This window comes from Phascolarctos cinereus, unplaced genomic scaffold (genome assembly GCF_003287225.1).
Source record: "Phascolarctos cinereus isolate Bilbo 61053 unplaced genomic scaffold, phaCin_HiC Scaffold_726;HRSCAF=1367, whole genome shotgun sequence".
In the NCBI taxonomy this organism is placed as follows: Eukaryota; Metazoa; Chordata; class Mammalia; order Diprotodontia; family Phascolarctidae; genus Phascolarctos; species Phascolarctos cinereus.
The window spans coordinates 375,400,835-375,419,452 of record NW_027556098.1 but is presented as its reverse complement, the minus strand read 5'-3'; the positions used below and the strand labels follow the sequence as shown (position 1 = coordinate 375,419,452).

At 42.5% G+C, this 18,618-nt stretch overlaps 1 protein-coding gene across 8 annotated transcripts in view; it reads left to right on the top strand.

The window, feature by feature from the left end:
- Positions 1-17,591, top strand: part of SRRM1 (serine and arginine repetitive matrix 1) — a 36,785-nt gene extending 19,194 nt beyond the window's left edge. For 3 of the 8 annotated variants that reach the window (XM_020983120.2, XM_020983117.2, XM_020983125.2), the window contains 9 exons: positions 2,431-2,511; positions 2,910-2,996; positions 4,397-4,541; positions 5,111-5,152; positions 8,799-8,918; positions 10,161-10,625; positions 12,307-12,502; positions 14,985-15,179; positions 16,576-17,591. In XM_020983120.2, coding sequence (XP_020838779.1) covers positions 2,431-2,511; positions 2,910-2,996; positions 4,397-4,541; positions 5,111-5,152; positions 8,799-8,918; positions 10,161-10,625; positions 12,307-12,502; positions 14,985-15,179; positions 16,576-16,680 — 1,436 coding nt within the window. In that variant the 3' untranslated portion in view covers positions 16,681-17,591. The remainder of the gene's footprint in view (positions 1-2,430; positions 2,512-2,909; positions 2,997-4,396; positions 4,542-5,110; positions 5,153-8,798; positions 8,919-10,160; positions 10,626-12,306; positions 12,503-14,984; positions 15,180-16,575) is intronic. The other 5 variants (XM_020983119.2, XM_020983121.2, XM_020983118.2 and 2 more) reach the window with 5 other exon arrangements.
- The last annotated feature ends 1,027 nt before the right edge of the window (positions 17,592-18,618 follow it).

Sequence of the window (18,618 nt, the reverse complement as noted above, 5' to 3'; positions counted from 1 at the left end):
CCTAACAAAATTTTGAAACTTTAAAGAGATGATAATTGAAATTGTAGATAAGATTAGTGATCAGAGAATTCTTCATGAAGAACACTGTCCCAGACTAACCTTATTTCTCTTTTACTAAATTGGTAGATGAGAGTGGTAGGGATACAGCACATCTATATTTTCACAAATCTTTGGATTAAACCATTTTTCATTCTGTTCTTATGGGAAAGATGAGTAATGGAAGCCTAGATGATAGGAAAATCAAATGGGTTCAGACAGGCTGGACCCAGAATGAAGTTGTTCATTATTTGATGTCAGTTTAGAAGGAGGTGTCCATGGAGTATCCTGGGGATCTGTGTTTGTGAACATTTCAGTTAGCGATTTGTATAAAGGCATAAATGGCCTGCTTATCGGATTTACATATGATACAAGTCGTAATAGAATTAGGATTCAGAAAGATTTTTGACAAGCTAGAACACTGAGTGAATCCAATAAGATGGAAAGTAATAATAGGGAAATACTGTCTTTAGCTTGGATTCAAAAAGTCAGCTTCACAAATGCAAGATGAGAGTTACTATCATTAGATAGGGACTTGTGTGAAGATATGGTTTCGAGTCAACATTGGGTTATGGCAAAAGCCAAGAAATCTGATGAGATTTTGGGGTATATCAAGAGGTTGGAATGAGACGATTGTCCCGCTGACTTCTGTCACATTCAGACCATCTGTAATAAATAATCCTGTCACATTTTTGTTTGTACATGCTTGAGAGTGTTCAGACGAGGGCAGCCAAGGTAGTAAAGGACCTCAAATAGGTCTGTGCTATTTAAGGATTGGTTGAAGAAACTGAGGATTTTTGGCCAGGAGAATTACAGGACTGGGTGGAGCCTTAGTGGGATGGCCACTAGTACACAACGCTTGTATTTGAAGGCCTGTACTTGGAAGAAGGATGGGGCTGGTTCTGTTTGGTTTCAGAGGTCAGAACTAGGAGCAGGAGGTGGAAGTTGCAAAGAAGCTGTTGGAGACTTACAAGGAAAAATCGAAGAATAAGAGTTATCCATCAGCAGAATAAGCTGCCTTGGGTGGTGATAGTTTTTCTTTCATTGGGCATCTTTATGGAAAAGCTAGGTGCCCGTTTTTCAGGTACCATCATAAAAGGGATGATGGGGGCAGGCGGTGTTGAAGTACAACTATTACAGCCACTCATTTTAGGGAGTTTGAAGTTGTGGTTTCTTCTGAGAACTACAGCTTTACCCAGCCTGCTTGTAAAAACCTCAGGTAGATAAACCTGTCTTAAGCTAATTGAGTTGTAGGGTTTAGAGCTCGAGAGGACTTGAGATTCTAGTCCAGCCCTCTCCTTTCTGGAAAACTTGAGGCCCCAGAAAGGTTCATTGGCCCAAGAAGAATGCTCCCACCTCAGCACTTAACCCTTATAAAAACCACTGGGGAGTTTTTTGCTTAAATCTTTGGTGTTTTAAGGTCATCCTCAATGTAACAATCCTAAACTACCAGTTGAGCATGGTTAAATCATTGTTCTTCTGACAATCCCATTTTCATCAATTTTTCTCTCAGTTCTTCTTTTTGACCCTTTAACCATCTTTATTCCTTGTCCTCTGAACACACACAACTTGGACAGTAACATGCTCCCAATGAGTCGTTCTCAAAGTTATCTGGAGCCCCAAATGACACAGTCCCATGTTTACTATAATGGGATGATGACTTCCTTACTCATTTGACTATTACTTATTAAGTGTAACCAGCTCACCTTAGGCTCTAGTCAGTCCCCAGAGAAAACTCTTAGTACTGAAAGTACTAAGATTTCAAGTACTGAAGCCTCTTTTTAGCTTTTTACCAGATAAACACTTTAGTGTTCGTTCCAATTTTTTTTTTTTAGGGAGAGCTTTCATAGCTTCTTAGTTGTACCCTCATCCCTGTAAGGCCACTAAGAGGTTAGCACTTACTGTTAAATCTATTGGAGGCACATGTTTGGAGCATCTGCAGAAAATCGTGCATACTGCTGTACTAGCCTGACCAGGGCACGTCTTGCCTAGGTACTGTCCCTTTCTCTGCCTGGTGTATGGGCATACCAATAGAGTTCTTTTGTTGGGGAACAGGAATATCTGCCTTCTCTACAACAAGGTTCTTCTGCCAGTTACTCTTTGGAGCTGTGTATGTTTCAGAGAACTGGATGGGACTTCAGTCTGAGTGGTTACTTTTTAAAAGCCATTAGGGCTTGTCTGGTCGGTGATCTGACAGGAGGAAACTGAAGCCCCACCTCACACAGGTGCAGAATAAAAAGCCAAGGTTTCCAGGCTGGGTTCTGTGAACTGAGATTCTGTACTCTCCGTAACATTGCTGTGTATGTCACCTCTAGTGTGATTTCATTGGGATTCTAGTGCTATTCATCACCCTTTCATGCAATCACCTTTTGCTTTGTTTCCCCTCTTCTCTAGCAACAAAACATAAAGGTACCGAGAAAAGGGAGTCACCTTCACCAGCACCAAAACCTCGGAAAGTAGAGTTATCTGAATCGGGTAAGTTTTGTTAACATTGTATTAATTTTGCTTCAACTAGTTGAGATCCCAGTGGGTCGTAGGAGTGCAGGGAGAAAGGAGGAAACCTGCCATCACTAGGTCTGTGTGACCTGACCAAGTCATTTCACCTCTGAGCCAGTCTGTACGATGGGATCATCATTCCATTCACTCCAGGCCAGATAGGATGGAAGCTGCTCTATAGACAGGAAGCACTGGAGGTGTGAGGAGCTAGAGAAAATATTCATAACTACTTTTGTTTGAAGAGGACGTGAAATCCTGCGTCATCTCCAGTCTTACTGACCCCCCCAGCAGGGAAGGCTGCCCAGCCTTCTTAGACAGACAGACAGGTCTTTGTGTCTTTTAAGGGTAAATACTTTCTAAACACACGTGTCTTTCAGAAGAAGACAAAGGTGGCAGAATGGCAGCAGCTGATTCCGTGCAGCAAAGGCGGCAGTACCGGAGACAGAACCAGCAGTCTTCTTCTGGTACAGACACCGGCATTTCTCTGAACTGGCTTAGAAAGGGAGGGCTCCACAAGGGGTTGAATTAAGAGGTCAGCTCCCTCCTGTTGGAGCAGGACTTCTGAGTCCTCATTCATTCATCTTGGTATTTTCAGGCCGGGAACAGTTCCTTTATTACTCGGCTGTTATGAAATGACCTATGGCTGTAGTTATTGGGCTACTTGTATGTCGGGTAGCATGTTTGTTCAGTTGAGTTGATCTAAAATGGTATGCTTTAGGTTTAGGGCACGTCCCTAAATTACTCATCTCATAGAGCTGTTGGAAGTCTATGGTGCATGAAAGAGACTTTTTAGAAATTTAAGATGATGTTTTCAAATTAAACATTCACAAATACCTGTTGTGTTCATAGTGATGTGCTATGCTCTGGGGAGATGTGGGGCGCGCGCCACGCCCCCCCCCCCCAACAAAACAAAAAACCTTTAACTCCCAGATTTGCAGTTTGAGGATTTTCTTTACACCTGCTCAAATGACTATTGAAATAGATAGAATAAATGTATAACTAATACAGAGGGTTATAGACCATCCATTTAAGCAATTAAGATGCAAATACTTGTTTGAATATTAATAGATTTTTGTACTTTTTATTGGGGGGGTCTGTATTGTAATTACCTTGTGTTTTTGTATTGTGGGAGAGGGTAATTTAATTAAGGAATTTAGCACATACAAAGGAAACTAAGAAAATTTGAACTTCTGTGCAGTTTCAAGCCAGAGTTTGTGAGAAATGACGTGGATTTATAGAGATTGTATGAGTATGGGGTAGGAATACTGTAGTTATGTAGAGACCAGAGGTGGTATGAGGATAATAGTATTAAGGACAGATTATAATTTATCAGTTTTAGATTATCATAGATGATATAATTTGTTTATTCATGTACTGATATAACTCGATTCCATTTCCCTTTTGCCCAAACTGCATTCAGGATTAAAATATTACAATTGAATGCTTAGAAGCAAAAGTAACCTGAGATGTATTTAGTTTTATTGTTGCTTGTTAGAACAGTCAGTGACCTCCCAGACAAATCTGTGGCTATTTCTTCTGCATTGATAATGCCAATGAAATAATGTGTTTTCTGCTTTTTTGTATTTGGTTTCAAAATCAGTGAGCATTTCTTGATCATCTGCAGATTTCAAAGGGGTATCCATGCTAGGTGTTTAAGATGGTTTATTGTGCTGATAAGCTTAATTCTAGCAGCTTGTCCATGTTGTCACGTTGCTTTCAAGAGAAGGTGTGAAATGTATTCAAACAGACACAATCATCCTGGTGGGTTTGGATAAAAGTCAAATGCCAGCCTGGCTACAGTTGGCCATTGCACGAGAGCGTAAAATGTTAACTCCGTTTTCCATGGCCAATTGTGTGATTGTAGACTCTGGCTCCTCCTCCTCCTCAGAAGATGAACGACCGAAGAGATCAAACGTGAAAAATGGAGAAGTGGGAAGGCGTCGACGCCATTCGGCCTCCCGGAGCGCGTCCCCATCACCACGGAAACGCCAGAAAGAGTCCTCTCCTCGGTAACTTTCTTTACTAAGTCTTAGTGCCTCTGCTCCTCGTGACTATGAGGATTTCTTTTCTAGACCGAGGGTGGGGAACCTGCAGCCCTGAGGCCACATGTAGCCCTCTAGGTCCCCAAGTTCAGTCCTTTGACTGAATCCAAACTTCATAAAACAAATCCCCTTAATAAAAGGATTTGTTCTGTAAAATTTTGACTCAGTCAAAAGGCTGCAACCAAGGACCTAGATGGCCACGTGTGGCCTCAAGGCCGCAGGTTCCCCACCCTTGGTCTGAGCCCTTCTCAAAGAATAGTGTGACTTAGTGTTAGTGCTTCTTGCAGGGAATCTTCAGTTGATTCTATCTTGGGGTTTGGTTTTAATTTGATAGTTGTTAATGTGTGGCATGAAATTAATGTGAGCTGTATATGCATGTTTTGTCATGTGTGCATGACTATAAGGAACTCAAAATGTAGCCTAAGCAATTCTGTTTAGTGGAGTTCAGTTTCGTCTCCCTCAGTGTTACATGTTGCATCAAAGTAAATGTGTGGTGAATCAAGTTTTTGACATTTGTTTTTCTCCACTGCTCTCAGGATGCAGATGGGAAAGAGATGGCAATCGCCAATGATTAAAAGGTTGGTTAGAAATTACTTTGTAAATTAGGGTTGAGTATCAAAGCTTTAGTTCTCTCCCTTCCAGGTGACTTCTGCAGTCTGAATCAGGGTGGGTGATGATATGGAGATGCTCCTTGATTCTCTCAGAAGCCCATTTAAGAGTCAAGAAAACTCACTCCAGCTGCTGCCTTAAAGCTGTATTCAAAACATGTTTTTGGTTTCTTGTTACCTTAGTTTTGGATAATGTTTACAGTCTTATATCAGGTGCATATTTTTACAGCTGTTCTGCAAAAGGCTTTTTTTAGAGGACTCAGAACTTGGGAGCTGGGCAGGACCTTGATTGCAGTCATCTAGTAGAACTCCCACTATACCAGTAAGGAAACCGAGACCCAATTACTAGTCCGGGTTCCACGCTGCAAGTTAGTGGCAGAGACCAGAACTATATCTTAAGCGTTTCCTTGGGCTCCATAACTTGGCCAACTCTTGGATTTATATGGGAAAAAAAACACAATCAACCCTGGGAAAAAAAGATGCAGCATTTTTCTGTGAAAATGAAGTAAATGAAAGAGTTGATGTCATAACTCACAAAACTTATTGGAATGTTTCTGGACCTGTTTCTGTCAGACAAGTTACTTATTAGCGTTTTCAATTAGCATTGCTTCAGGTGCTCTAATACCATTTTAGTACCCTTTGGAATCCTAGGTCCCATAAGTACAGTTCATTAATGCGGTGAGTAAACTGGGTGTTTCAGTGAGGATATTGGGAACTGTTTGGTCTTATCCAGAAACACGAGTCTAGTGCATCATAGCCCAACTAGTAGGCCATGTATTGGCTTAGTCAGCTTCCTTTGAAGAAATCAGAACCTTGAAAAGATATAATGTGGGTCAACAGAAGTTTGGCTTCCTTTCACCAGAATTAACCCATAATTCTGGACTTTTTCTCTGGAGAATCCCGGCTGTCATATAACTGATTTTGTGGCTCTGGCCTGCGCCTGCTGAGATACTCGGCTTGGACTCATGTTTGACAGCGCTGAGTTTGCATGTAGGACCTACTTTAACCAAATTGAAGTTTTCTGCCATTTCTCCTCACTTGAGCTCACAATATTCACCTGGATTTGTTTGAGCTTCTCTTCCCAGTAAAAAGTCATTTTAGTCCATTAAATGTAAATATTAAATTAAATGGCATTGAAAATGCCTGTCAGAATTTTGTCGTTTCAGCCTAACTACTGTTTTGAGGTGAAAAAAAGGACCATTTGGAATTCCAGGTGGAAAGATAGCACTCTGCTGTGGTCTTAAAATTATTGGAGGAAATACTAGATGTAGGTAGATAGTAGAGGTTAAAATAGATATTAGATATAAAAATATATTAGAGGTTTAAAACGCTGTGGAAACAGTGGGTATACACAAAAGCTGAGAAATAAAATGACCAGATCTCTCCCAGCTCTTCGTTTTACGCCTTTGACCAAGCTCTCGCTGCCTGCCCCCTTGAGGACATTATTAAAATAGCAAGCTGGCTCCCCTTTGAAGCTAGGGAGTGACTGCCCAAATTAACTTAAGAGATCAGAAACTGAATTTCCCAAGACTTCTGGTGACTTCTCCAAGGTCACATGATAATGAGTACTAGCAGCTGGGGTTTGAACCCAGAACTCACTACTCCAAATCTGTTTTTTTCCATTTTTGCATTAGTTCAGTCTGAGTTCTTAAGTTCTTTTGGCTGTTTATTTACCTCATATGATTTTGGCTTTCAACTCACACAAAGTTGCCTGAGCTTTCTTATCATATCTCACAGGGCTGGGGCACAGAGGTGGCTGCTTTGACGCCTCTTTTGAGTGATTGCCAGGGCATTGTCTTCTCCGTGCATAGACCTGTCCAAATTTTCTCCAACCCTTGTAGACCACCAGGTCATGTGTTCTTTGATTATTTTGTTACTGCATTTTCTTTTGAATTCTGAGACTATGTAGCTTGTTTCCATGTTCAATTTTAATCTGACTTTATCATATCCAAAATAGCGGGTTCTGTTTTTAAACTTACAAATACTGTATTTTGGAAATTCTCATCCCCCTCAGAGCACTTTCAGGTATCCATAACAAAGTTATGGTCTGAGTATTTGTCCTGATCCCTGAGTGATCCAAGTCCTCCTGCCTGGACATTAAGATTGTCATCCCGAGTTTTATAGTTCCCATCATTCTTTGTTTGTCCCATCCAAGAACCAAACCATTCAATCGTTGTACTTCCCTCTGCTAGATCCGGAGTGTTTGTCAAATGTTGTATATTTTGGTTTTATTGTTGTTGTTTGCCTTCCTCTTCATAGCCCCTAAATCCTAAAACATCTTTGTTCAGAATAGAGGCATGGGAATGTTGAAACAAATCCCCGTGTAATGATATTCAGTAAAGCAGCAACTTGCATGCTATCTGAGAAACATGGCCCCTGAAGAGCATTTTTTGTTGTTAGGGTATAATTGGATCGCTTGCTAGTACATTTATATACATGGTAGATAGCTGTCCTCAAAGCCAGAAAGACTTGAGTTCAAGTAATACTTCTTTCTTACATATACTGATTAGGAACCTGGTTAAGTAAGACTGAAAGTTCCAGAGTATTATTTCTATAGGTATTTTCCCTTAGATAGAGTTCCCTTTATAAATGAAATCTTGGCCAAGCAACAACATTTTTAGATTTACAGAACACTTTATAAATATTAACTGATTTGTTCTGCTACCTTGTGATGTAGGTAGTGTGTATTTTGCAGGTGAGGAAAACTGAGAGATAGATTAAGACTTAAGCTCTCAGCTGTGGCAATGTTGGGTTTCAAGGCCAGGTTTTCTGACTCCAAATCAAGCGGTATTGAGTGTCTCCCCCCCCCCCCCAATGAAAGCATAATGCGGGTCTTTAAGTTTTAGTTGTCCCAGTGATATTCTTTCTATTGTATTATGGGACTCATTTAGTTAAGGATGATAGACCCGATCTAAATACTTTGATTACAGTAGAGACGTGCAAATTAATGTCTGACTAAGGAGAGTAATATGTTTGTGCTGGTTGAGAAGGGAAAGACATGACATGTATTTGTCTGACTCTTTGGCAGATGGCAAGCAGAGTTGTGAACTTTAGCATTTGTTATAATAAGACTGCCAAGTTGACTTGGTCTTCTTAACCTTCCCAAGCAGTATATGAGGCATAATCATCTGTTTTTACAGTGGTTCCCATTGTGAAGTTAATCACGATGCTCAGGGTACTTTTTTTTTCTTCAAGAGACTTGCATTAAATTAAGTTGGTTTTCTTTACATATATACATATGCAGCTCTTGAACCAAGGCAATGACCGGGTCAGAAGAGAGGGGCCTTAGCATAGTGGTATTTAGACCACAGCTTTCAAGCCACTGGTGCCTTTTTCATGTGTAGCCTCATATTAAATGAACTCTGTAACTCATTTAGTCTTATTCCCTTCTTTCACCAAGTAAAGAAAATGAGGCCCAGAGCTGTGAAAGTTGTTAAACTAGTTAGTGGCTGGGTTGGGGCTAGAACCAGCTTTCATCTCCATTCCTGGTGCTCTGCTGTAACGTGAGGCGTTTTTTGATTTCTGATGACTACACATTTTTTGACATTATTATTATATTATTAGATTCTATCACCTACAGAAGCCGCAATTAATAATGCCCTTTCTTTTGGTTTAGTAGTAGGCGGAGAAGAAGTCCTTCACCACCACCAGCCAGACGACGGCGCTCCCCTTCTCCTGCCCCTCCCCCCCGGCGGCGGCGGTCTCCTACACCACCGCCACCGCCACCACGGCGCAGGTACGTCAGGGTTTGGGGGCTTGATAGCTTCTGCTTGGGATAAGTGACAAGGAAGCACAGATCTGTGGCTGACACATGACACGAATAGTCTCGTGTACAGCACACTGAGACTTTGACAGGCTGAAGGTGTCCAGGGGCTGGAACCTGAAGTTGATATTCAAACCGCAATCCTTGTATGGTGCTTTAAATACTAGTTTCAGGATGGAGTTAGCCTTTGGCGTCCAGGGAGCTGAAAGGGAAGAGAAAAGCATCTTAGGGATTGTTTATCTAGAATTCAACTAGGAAGTTCTAATGATGTTGGAGGGAGGGAGGCAGAGATCTTCATTCTACTTGCAAATTGGGGATATGATCGAAAAACCGTTGGCCTGACTATCAGGAACCCGAGTTCTGCTTTTGGCTTTGCCATCCACTAAATGTGTTATCATTAGGCAAGTCCCTTTTCTGTGGGTGTCAAGTGACTTGCTCAGGGTCACACAGCTAGTAAGTGTTATGTGTCTGAAGCTGGATTTGAACTCGGGGCCTCCTAACTCCAGGGCTGTGTTCTATCTACTGTGCCACCTAGCTGCTCCTTACAATTTTCCTATCTTACAATTCCTGTATAATAAGAATAGATTGTTAATGGTCATTACTAAGAAGTAGGTCCCAGGATTCCAGAGTGCCTTCTGAATCATCATAAAAAAATACATTGACAGTCAGTATAGTTTTGTGTTTAGGATGCGTAGTTTCTTTACCTATGAAGTGAGCGTATTGGGCTAGTTGACGTCAAAGGTAACTTCTAGCTCTGTAAGCCTGCCCTGTCCTAAATGAAGTTTTTGAAAATTTGAAATCTGGGGGCAGCTAGGTGGTACAGTGGATAGAGCACCAACCCTGGAGTCAGGAGGACCTGAGTTCAAATCCGGACCCAGACACATAACACTCCTGTGTGACCCCGGAGAAGTCACTTAACCCTGATTGCCTCACTCCACACACCACACCACACCCCCCAATGAACAAATAAATTTTTATTTATTTATTTTTGAAATCTGTTACTTGCGCTAACTGGAGCCCACCATTCTGGCTAAGTCAGAATATTCTAGAAAACGAATCACTAGGTACTTCTTGGCTGGTGTGAAGTTTTTGAAATCTAAACATGACTCCTGAGAGAATCCCTCCCACAGTAGATAGAGGCTGTACATTTCTTTCCACCGAGCTTTCCTTTGTGGTTTGTTCCCCCTCATCTTAGTGTCTATATGTTTGTTTTAGGACTCCTTCTCCTCCCCCACGTCGACGCTCACCTTCTCCAAGAAGATACTCTCCCCCAATCCAGAGAAGATATTCTCCTTCCCCACCTCCCAAGAGAAGAACAGCTTCCCCACCACCACCTCCCAAACGAAGGGCATCGCCTTCGCCTCCCGCAAAGAGACGGGTCTCCCATTCACCACCTCCGAAGCCAAGAAGTTCCCCTGTTACAAAGAGACGTTCCCCTTCCTTATCATCTAAGCATAGGAAAGGGTCCCCTCCTAGCCGATCCACCCGAGAAACCCGGTCTCCTCTACCAAACAAACGGCATTCACCTTCACCACGGCCTCGACTTCCTCATACCTCTGCAAGTCCTCCCCCACTCCGAAGAGGGGCTTCATCTTCACCCCAAAGAAGGCAGTCCCCATCACCAAGCACTAGGCCTATCAGGAGAGTCTCCAGAACCCCGGAACCCAGAAAAGCAAAAAAGTGGGTGCTTTTAGAATTGTTAGATTTTTCACTGTTTGTCAACAGATTTGTGTTACAGGGTATGTTTTGCCCCAAACGTCTTTACAGGTCCCTTCTATCTGTATCTTCTACAGTATCCTTGATAAGTATTTGGCTAACCTTTGCTTGAACACATGGCCACCCACTGTGATTTTTGGTTAGAAAGTTATTCATTCTATGGAAAGCTCTGTCTTTCTGCCAGTTGTATGAGGTAGTCCTATTTCTCCCCTCTAGCTTCACATAGAAGTCTAGAATGCCATATTACAACTAAAAGGGCATGATGTGGTGGATTGAAAAGAATGCTGGCCTTAGACTCCAGAGGCTGGATATGAATCCCAGATCTGTCTCTGCCCATGGAACCATGGGCAAGACTGGGCATCTGTTCCCATATCTATAAAATGAGGGTTTTGGATTTGATCTCTGAGAAATCCCTTCTAGCTTTAAAGTATATGATCCTTTGGATTTGTTGTAAGCAAATTCGGCATTTGAAGTTCCTTCTTGGAGGGCCTCGTTGAGGCTTAGAGGCCAGCCCTCAGCCTTCAAAGACTCAATGTTAGAAGAGCACAAGGACCACCATGTTGGAGAGGCCTCATCTGTGAGTACTGGACTACGATAGAAGGACTGACCTACTAGTGAAATACAGAATGATTTAGCAGTGGAACCCTAAGTGCCATGTAGTTTTTAGGCCTTTGGGGTTAAGTGACTTGCCCAGGGTCACACAGCTAGTGTCAAGTGTCTGAGGCCAGATTTGAACTCGGGTCCTTCTAACTCCTGGGCTGGTGCTGTATCTACTGCACCACCTAGCTGCCCTCATGTATTTTTTTAGATGTAGCAACTTATGAATTACGTCTCCCTTAGTAGAGGAAAGGGTGTACTTCCCCATCACCCCTCTAGTATTGGTGAAATCAGGGCCTCGTTCAAGTGTTAAAGAGATTGCTAAGCACGTCAGAAAACAATAGAAATACAAACCATTTGAAGCAGACTTGATAGGGTTTTCACAGTCTCTTTCTAATCTTCAAGAAGATATTTCCTTAAATCATCAGAAGTCTATGTGGATTTGTTTGATGCTCCGTAGTAAAATTTAATGGAATCCTTCCAAAATCTTGACTGGGCGGATCCTACGTCGTTCCCCTTAGCTGAAAAGCACATCAGAAGAGAAAAGAGAAGCGTTATCAGTCGGGGAATAATACAGTTCTCTGAATTTGCTTTCCTCCATTCCGAAGGAGGAATTTAGAGACGTGAATCATGTTACCATTAGCTTAATTTAGGAACCTTTTGTAACCAGGTGCTAGGTTTGAGTAAGATACTGTGCAGATTGCTATAGCACCTTTCCACCTAGGGGTGTAAGCTCTTTTTTGGACTCCAAGTGATTGGCATTGTCTTTGCCCCCTCAGAGGTGGTCATATTACTACTTTCCTGTGTCTTATGGGACTTTGTACTATGGTAAAAGTGGCCTGGTGTATGTAATATGAAGGAACAGTTTAGGAGTCTGGTAAGTTGATACATGAAAAAAGTATTATAAGATTTTTTTTTTAACCTTTGCTTTCCCACTCAATGGGGAATCAGATCAGGCAATGAAATTTGATTAGGACACTTAATGTGAATTGGCAGAGTATATATGCCAGTAAGGAATTTGTGGAATTAATTTTTTCTTTGTTTTCAGGGCTGCCTCACCAAGTCCCCAGTCTGTAAGAAGGGTCTCATCCTCCAGATCTGCCTCCAGATCTCCTGAGCCAGCAGCTAAGAAACACCAAGCACCTCCGTCCCCCACCCAGTCTCAGTCCCCATCCACAAACTGGTCGCCAGCAGCACCTGTCAAGAAGGCCAAAAGCCCCACGCCAAGCCCATCCCCTGCCAGGGTAGGAGTCTCTGTTCAGACATTCAGCAACGGCTATTTGCTAAGTGTCTGTTGTGCACAGTGCTTTGTGTGGGGGCAGGGAGTGATAGAAAAATAAATCAGATGTTATCCAAACCCTCTGTTAAAAGGGTGATAAGACTTCTATAATTCAGTTTGATTCAAGTCATCGAACAATAATTAAGGGCTACTTTATGCAAGGTATCATGCTTGGTTTTAGGGTTGCATGGTTGTGATAGGTGCAAAGGAGAGAGTGAAAGATTTGAGGAAGAGATTCCTTTTAAGTTGGGGGTGGCAATTTCAGGCTGGCTAGGTTATAGAAGACAGCCAGTTTGGAAGAACCTGTATCAATGAAGTCATAGGACCAGGTCTGTCCTTAGCTGCTGGAAAGCTGGGAGAGCAAGGCCACTGTTGGGAAACAGGGTCACCCAGTCACTTCTGCAAAGTAATGAACAAGCCTGTTCCCTAGGCCACCCAAGAAATCTGGAGTGAACACAATTTCAGAGCAGATTACAGTGAACGGAGGTGGCAAGTAAATGTTCAGGAGGTTTCAAGGCTGAGTGACTTAGGGAAGTAGAGGAAGGGCAGGTGCGAGTGGGAAAGGGATGCAGGGAAGAGAAAGCATAGAAATAGAACCCAAGGTGGGAGGCCTGTGCTAGACCCTGCTTCTCTTTCCCTCTTGCCTAATCTGCATGGGGGGAGGGACAGATTCCCCTCAGGGTATCACTTGTATGAATCATAGGTCTAGACAAAAAAAAATGCAGTAAGCATAGTCACTAAGATTATATGAGTGGGAAATGTCCTGTTAGTCATCCTCATTTTTCATATTAGATCTTTTGAATCATTGACATTTTCACTTAGATGTCTCAGAGAAGTGTTTTTAGAATGCTTTGGTGTTTTTTGTTGGAACACTTCACTATTGCTTACTTAAACTGAAAATTAATAGGCAGATTCTGTCAGTGAGCATCTGTCCTAAATTTTCAGTTTTTCGTAAACCAAAGACTTGGTGTCTTTTTCAAGACATTTTGCTAATTGGGGTGTTTTTTGGTTGCAGCTCATAATTGAATATTTGAGTCATGTATATGCTTTTATAGCAAGAGGAGAAGAGAATCTGATATCACTGTGTTCCCTTAAATAGTGTTTCCTATAATGAGGGAGGAGGGCTCACAATTTTTTTTTTCAGTAATGGTGCATTTTACTAGAAAAAAATGAGGGCAGTGTTAATGCATTGTAGAACACTCAGAAATTAGAGAAGTGAGAAAATCCGTTGCATGTTAAATAATCCAGTCTACTGAATGAAATTGTACTTTGAAACCAATCATTAAACATTGTTGAATATGGATTTCATTCTTCATAGTCTCCCTATGAGAAGTTTTGTCCCTCCATGCCTAAATTTTGCACACGGATTAGTTTTAAAATAATAAAACTTCAACCTAGTTATAATAAACTAGTTTTTATTCTTTATTGCCATATTGGGAGATTTTGCTTTACAAAACATGGAATGAGATTTTAGAGGAGCTAACCAAAAATGCTCTTTCAGGGAACAAATACTAGAAAAATGGTTGATTATTTATGGTTCATTATACGTTGGTTTGGAGAATTCTTTTTGTGCACATTTTCATAGAAACATGTAGAGCATTGTAAAGGAAGACCTGCAGCTTTGAAAAAATGGGTGGTAGTTTAAGAGGTAATGGAGAGTCAGGAAGGGGAGGAGGTGATTTCATTTGGTAGGAGGCAGAAGATGAGCTCAGTTGTAGATATCAGTTGGTTTTGAAGAACCTTCCAGACAGTCTGGTGGAGACCATCCCATAGACAGTTGGAAATGGAGGCCTGGTGGGACTCAGATAAATCAAGGCTAGTAATGCTTTTATTTGGGAGCTGGCCATACAGGGGTAATGCTGGAAGCCATGGGGATGGAAGAAATTAACGGCGTAGATATAGAGGGTCAAAGACAGAGCTTTGGAGGCAGAAGGAAGAAGACCTAGTGAAGAGAGAGGATCAGACACACTGAAGGGCCAGTCAGGAAGGGAAAAGTAGGAGACACATATGAATACAAATGTAAGCAAGTCACCTCTCTACAGCTGAGACAAAATCGTGTGGGCAGGCAGTGAAAAGAACGCTGTTGGTAATACAATGCTGGAATAAATTCTGTCTCTCTGACTGGTGGCAAGCCTGCTTCATCTCTGGACCTCAGTTTCCTTCTTTGTAAAATGATGGGGTAGGACTAGATAGTCCTTTGAACTCATGCACCAAACATCTTGAATGAAAAATGGTTGGGAATTCTCCCTGAGCCTGGCTTTCCCCCTAAAACCTGTTGTTTCTCAATGTGGACAGTGGTTTCCCTGTATCTTCCTGTGAGAGCTTACCTGTCTTTGGGCTGTCTTTGAGGCCTCCATAAAGCCTGGGAGCCTTGGAGATTGGGCCTGTATTTGCAGCATCTGTTCTGATGGTTAATTAGTGTGATTGCTCTTTTCATGGCTTTACAGAATTCAGACCAGGAGGGTGGTGGGAAGAAAAAGAAGAAGAAGAAGGACAAGAAACACAAAAAGGACAAGAAGCACAAAAAACACAAAAAACATAAGAAGGAGAAGGCAGCCGCCGCTGCTGCCGCCGCTGCTGCCGTGGCGTCTACCACCACATCAGCCCAGGAAGAGCCTGAAGCAGAGACAGAGCCCAAAAAGGTAATGAGGGTGCAGGAGCTGCTCTGCTGCCTGTGGGTGATGAAGTCAGGCAAGCAAGCTTTCCACTTAGAAAATTACTTATCCCCTTATCCCACCTCATAATTAGGGCAGGTTGTTCTCCAGGTAAGTTGGGGGGTTCTGTTCTTGCATTGACTTGGTGTCCTTGGGTCCCATTTTCTTTTCAGGGGCACCAGGATGGTGTGTAGATGGTGGGTGGGTAAGGTAATCGATTCTCTGACCCAAAGCACAGAAGAGCTAGAAGAGGACTCAGAATTCCTCTAGCCCCACTCCTTCATTTGGTAGATGAGGAACCAGTCTAAAGCCCAGAGCAGTTAGCCCCCTGAGTTGTAGAGGTCACTGGTGGGCCACTAGGTTTCCCAGCTCCCAGGCCAGAGCCTCTTTCTGCTGTCATCCGTGGTGGCCCCGGAGCCCTGTGAAGCTATCAAACAAACGGGCGAAACTTACACTTGGGCCTCGAGACTCCACTCAAACAAATAAGAATGAAGCTTTCCAGCAAAGCAGCAAGCTGGCAACAATTCAGCAGATAGTGGTGAGAGGAAAACAGGATTGTCACCAGTGTCTGCCTCCTGAGAATTTAACCTGGTAGTAATATGTGAAAGAGCTTGGGTGTGGAAAGCATAATCTGTTTTCAAAAGAGTTGGTGAACGGATTGGGCATTGTAGCCCGCATCCAACTTGAATAGTGAGTGGACCTGATACTTTCTGAAGCCACACTTTGATTGGTGTTGTCTTGATACTCTTCCCTATTAGTAAAGACAGTGGAAAGATCCTTTTCCCCATAAGGAAAGCTAAGCCACAGAAAAGTTTTTCTGCCTTAAGTTGGATAGCAAATGTCAGTTATAGAACACATACATTTCCATAGTTATTGTAGTATTCACATTTTTCCTTTGTGATTCAGATCCACCTTCCATTATTGAGATCTGATTCTCTGAGGTGTGTTGAAGTGCATTGCACCTGGCTGTCATCTCTGTGGTTGAGGCAAAGATGAGCGTGAATAATTTTTAAGAGGAAATAAAATGGCACGTATAATTTATTTTGAGATGCGGTATGATTTTTATAGTCCATTTACCTCTTTGACACTGTATTCCACTTAGCTTAGGTTGAAATGAAGCCGGATTTTCCCCCTAAATTTAAAGCTGCCTGTCGTAAGGAACGTGGCTTTGGTTGGGAATTGGGGCCCGAGGCCCAGCCCTGATGTTCCAGCCTTTGCTACGTGGCCAGGGACAGGGTCCTCTTTATGATGTGGGAGCCTTCAAGCTTGGGGGGAAGAGTAGGGGATGTGTGGGAAAGTCGTTGTAAACCTCCGGACTTGCTAATGTTTCCTCTTGGCACTTGTCGTCGACTAGAAAGATGAAATGTGGGTCTTCTCTCTTCAGGAGACCGAGAGTGAGGCTGAGGACAACCTGGATGACCTAGAGAAACACCTTCGGGAAAAGGCACTGAGGTCGATGAGAAAGGCGCAAGTGTCCCCACAGTCCTAGGTGGGGGGCCATTTGTCATAATGTACATTTGATTGGGTTTGTACTCAGATTCCATTTCACAATTGCTAAAATGTGTTTGAGCTTTAGGCTATAACATTTGTTGTCATAATTGCTAGGTTGAGGTTCACCATGTAAAAAAAGGGCATGGATTTACATTACAAAAGGTGTCCACAGTGTACTAGTGACATTCATTGACAGCCAACATAACTTCATTTAGAGACATTTTTAAGGGGAAAAATTTTTTTTAAGGGGTTTAAGTACGGCTGACAACCATCTGGTTCCTTTAAATCCTCTCCCAGCCCTGGCCCTACACACAGATTATCTTTTAAGTTCTTGTTCAATTCTTGGGCCCCCATTTAAGTTGTGAGGCTTTGACCTTGAAGCTGCCCAGAAGAGAGACCACTGTTCACCAGAAGTCGACACAAGCATTTTTAACGCCACACTCTTTCCTGTTGCTGTCGTCTCTGCTGAAGTGAATCAAGATTAGAGCTCTTAGGACAGTCCGGAAAATGAACGCACACTGTTCGCCAGGACACTGTGGGCTTATACTGATGTAACTAGTTGATTTGGAACACTGGAATTCCATTTTTTTCCTGTCTTGTTCCCCCCACCCCACCCCCCATTTGCTTGTAAGGACAGTTATGCCCCAGAAAGGTTCCTTCAGTTACATAAAATTCTGTTTGTGAAATGACATCATTGCCCCATTCATAATTCTTGTCTTGTTAGGGTTCTTCCAGTTGGTAGAACTTCAGAGCTCTTGCCTTTGAAAAGTGGAAGGATCTCAATTTTGGATATTGTCAAGTTTTCACCGTTTTATTTTATTTTGGTTTTTTTTGTCTTTTTTGTTTGTTTTTTAAAATAAAGCTATATAAAGCTTGTGGATTAAACAGAATAAATTTCTAAATTTAAAAGCATGTTTGTCCTTGTCTTATTGAAGTAGAGATGGTTAGGAAGGACCCTTAGAGACCATGTGATTCCCTCTTTGCCATTAATGGCAATGGGATCTGTTTATAGAAACAAACACTCAAGGACCTCTGGAAACCGTTCCCTTCTATCTGCCCCTTTAAGCTCTCTCCAGAGGATGGGGAAGGAAAAACAGGGCCACTCACCTCTGCTTGCTTGGTCAGCACAAAGCTTCCTGCTCAGTAACAAATACTTCCAAATGGGTTTTACCAATGTACCAGCTGTCTCATTAAGTTGACGGCATGAAAAGTAACAGCAAGTTACGTGGAAGTTTCTCTTTGCAGAGAGGGTATTCTCAGTTTTTGCCTCACCTTCAGTCAGCAGGATTTTCCATTCCTAAAGGAGTGGATATACCCCCAGTAGGCCTCCAGAAGGACCTAAACACACTTATTTGGAATGTGAGAGTGAGGAAGAGCCTTGGGAGGTTTTTTAGGCCTGAAAGACTGACCACACCCCAGTTAATGTCTGGCAAAGGTTTAGAATAGAGTAAGGGGATAGCCAATCACGTGTTGAGTGCCAGCTGTGTGCCAAGCATTTTAACAAAGATAAAACCCCACAATCCGTGCCTTTGACCCTTGTACTGAGTAAGTCAACAGGCTGATAAAAGGTAAAATACAAGATGAGCTTGATGGGGGTGGAGGGCAGGGAGGAAATTAGGAAAGATTCCCATGTAGTAGGTGTTGCTCAAGCAGTAGCAAAGGTAAAGAAGAGGTAAGGTGGGAATGTGGGCAGCCCAGAGGCGTGTGATGGAGCCTTGAGTAGAAAGGGAGAACTCTGGAATGGGTTTGGAAAGCCAGATTGGAGCCTGGTGGTGAAGGGCCCAGCTGAACAACAGCTTATATTTGCTTCTGTCACTAATCCTGTTTGAGTCTGTTCCCCCGGTGCTACCCTGGAGGTGGGTGGAGTTAGGTTTTCACTGATGGGCATGTTATGTGCCTGTGGCGCCCTGGACCCCGTGAACTATGTGAGGTGGGT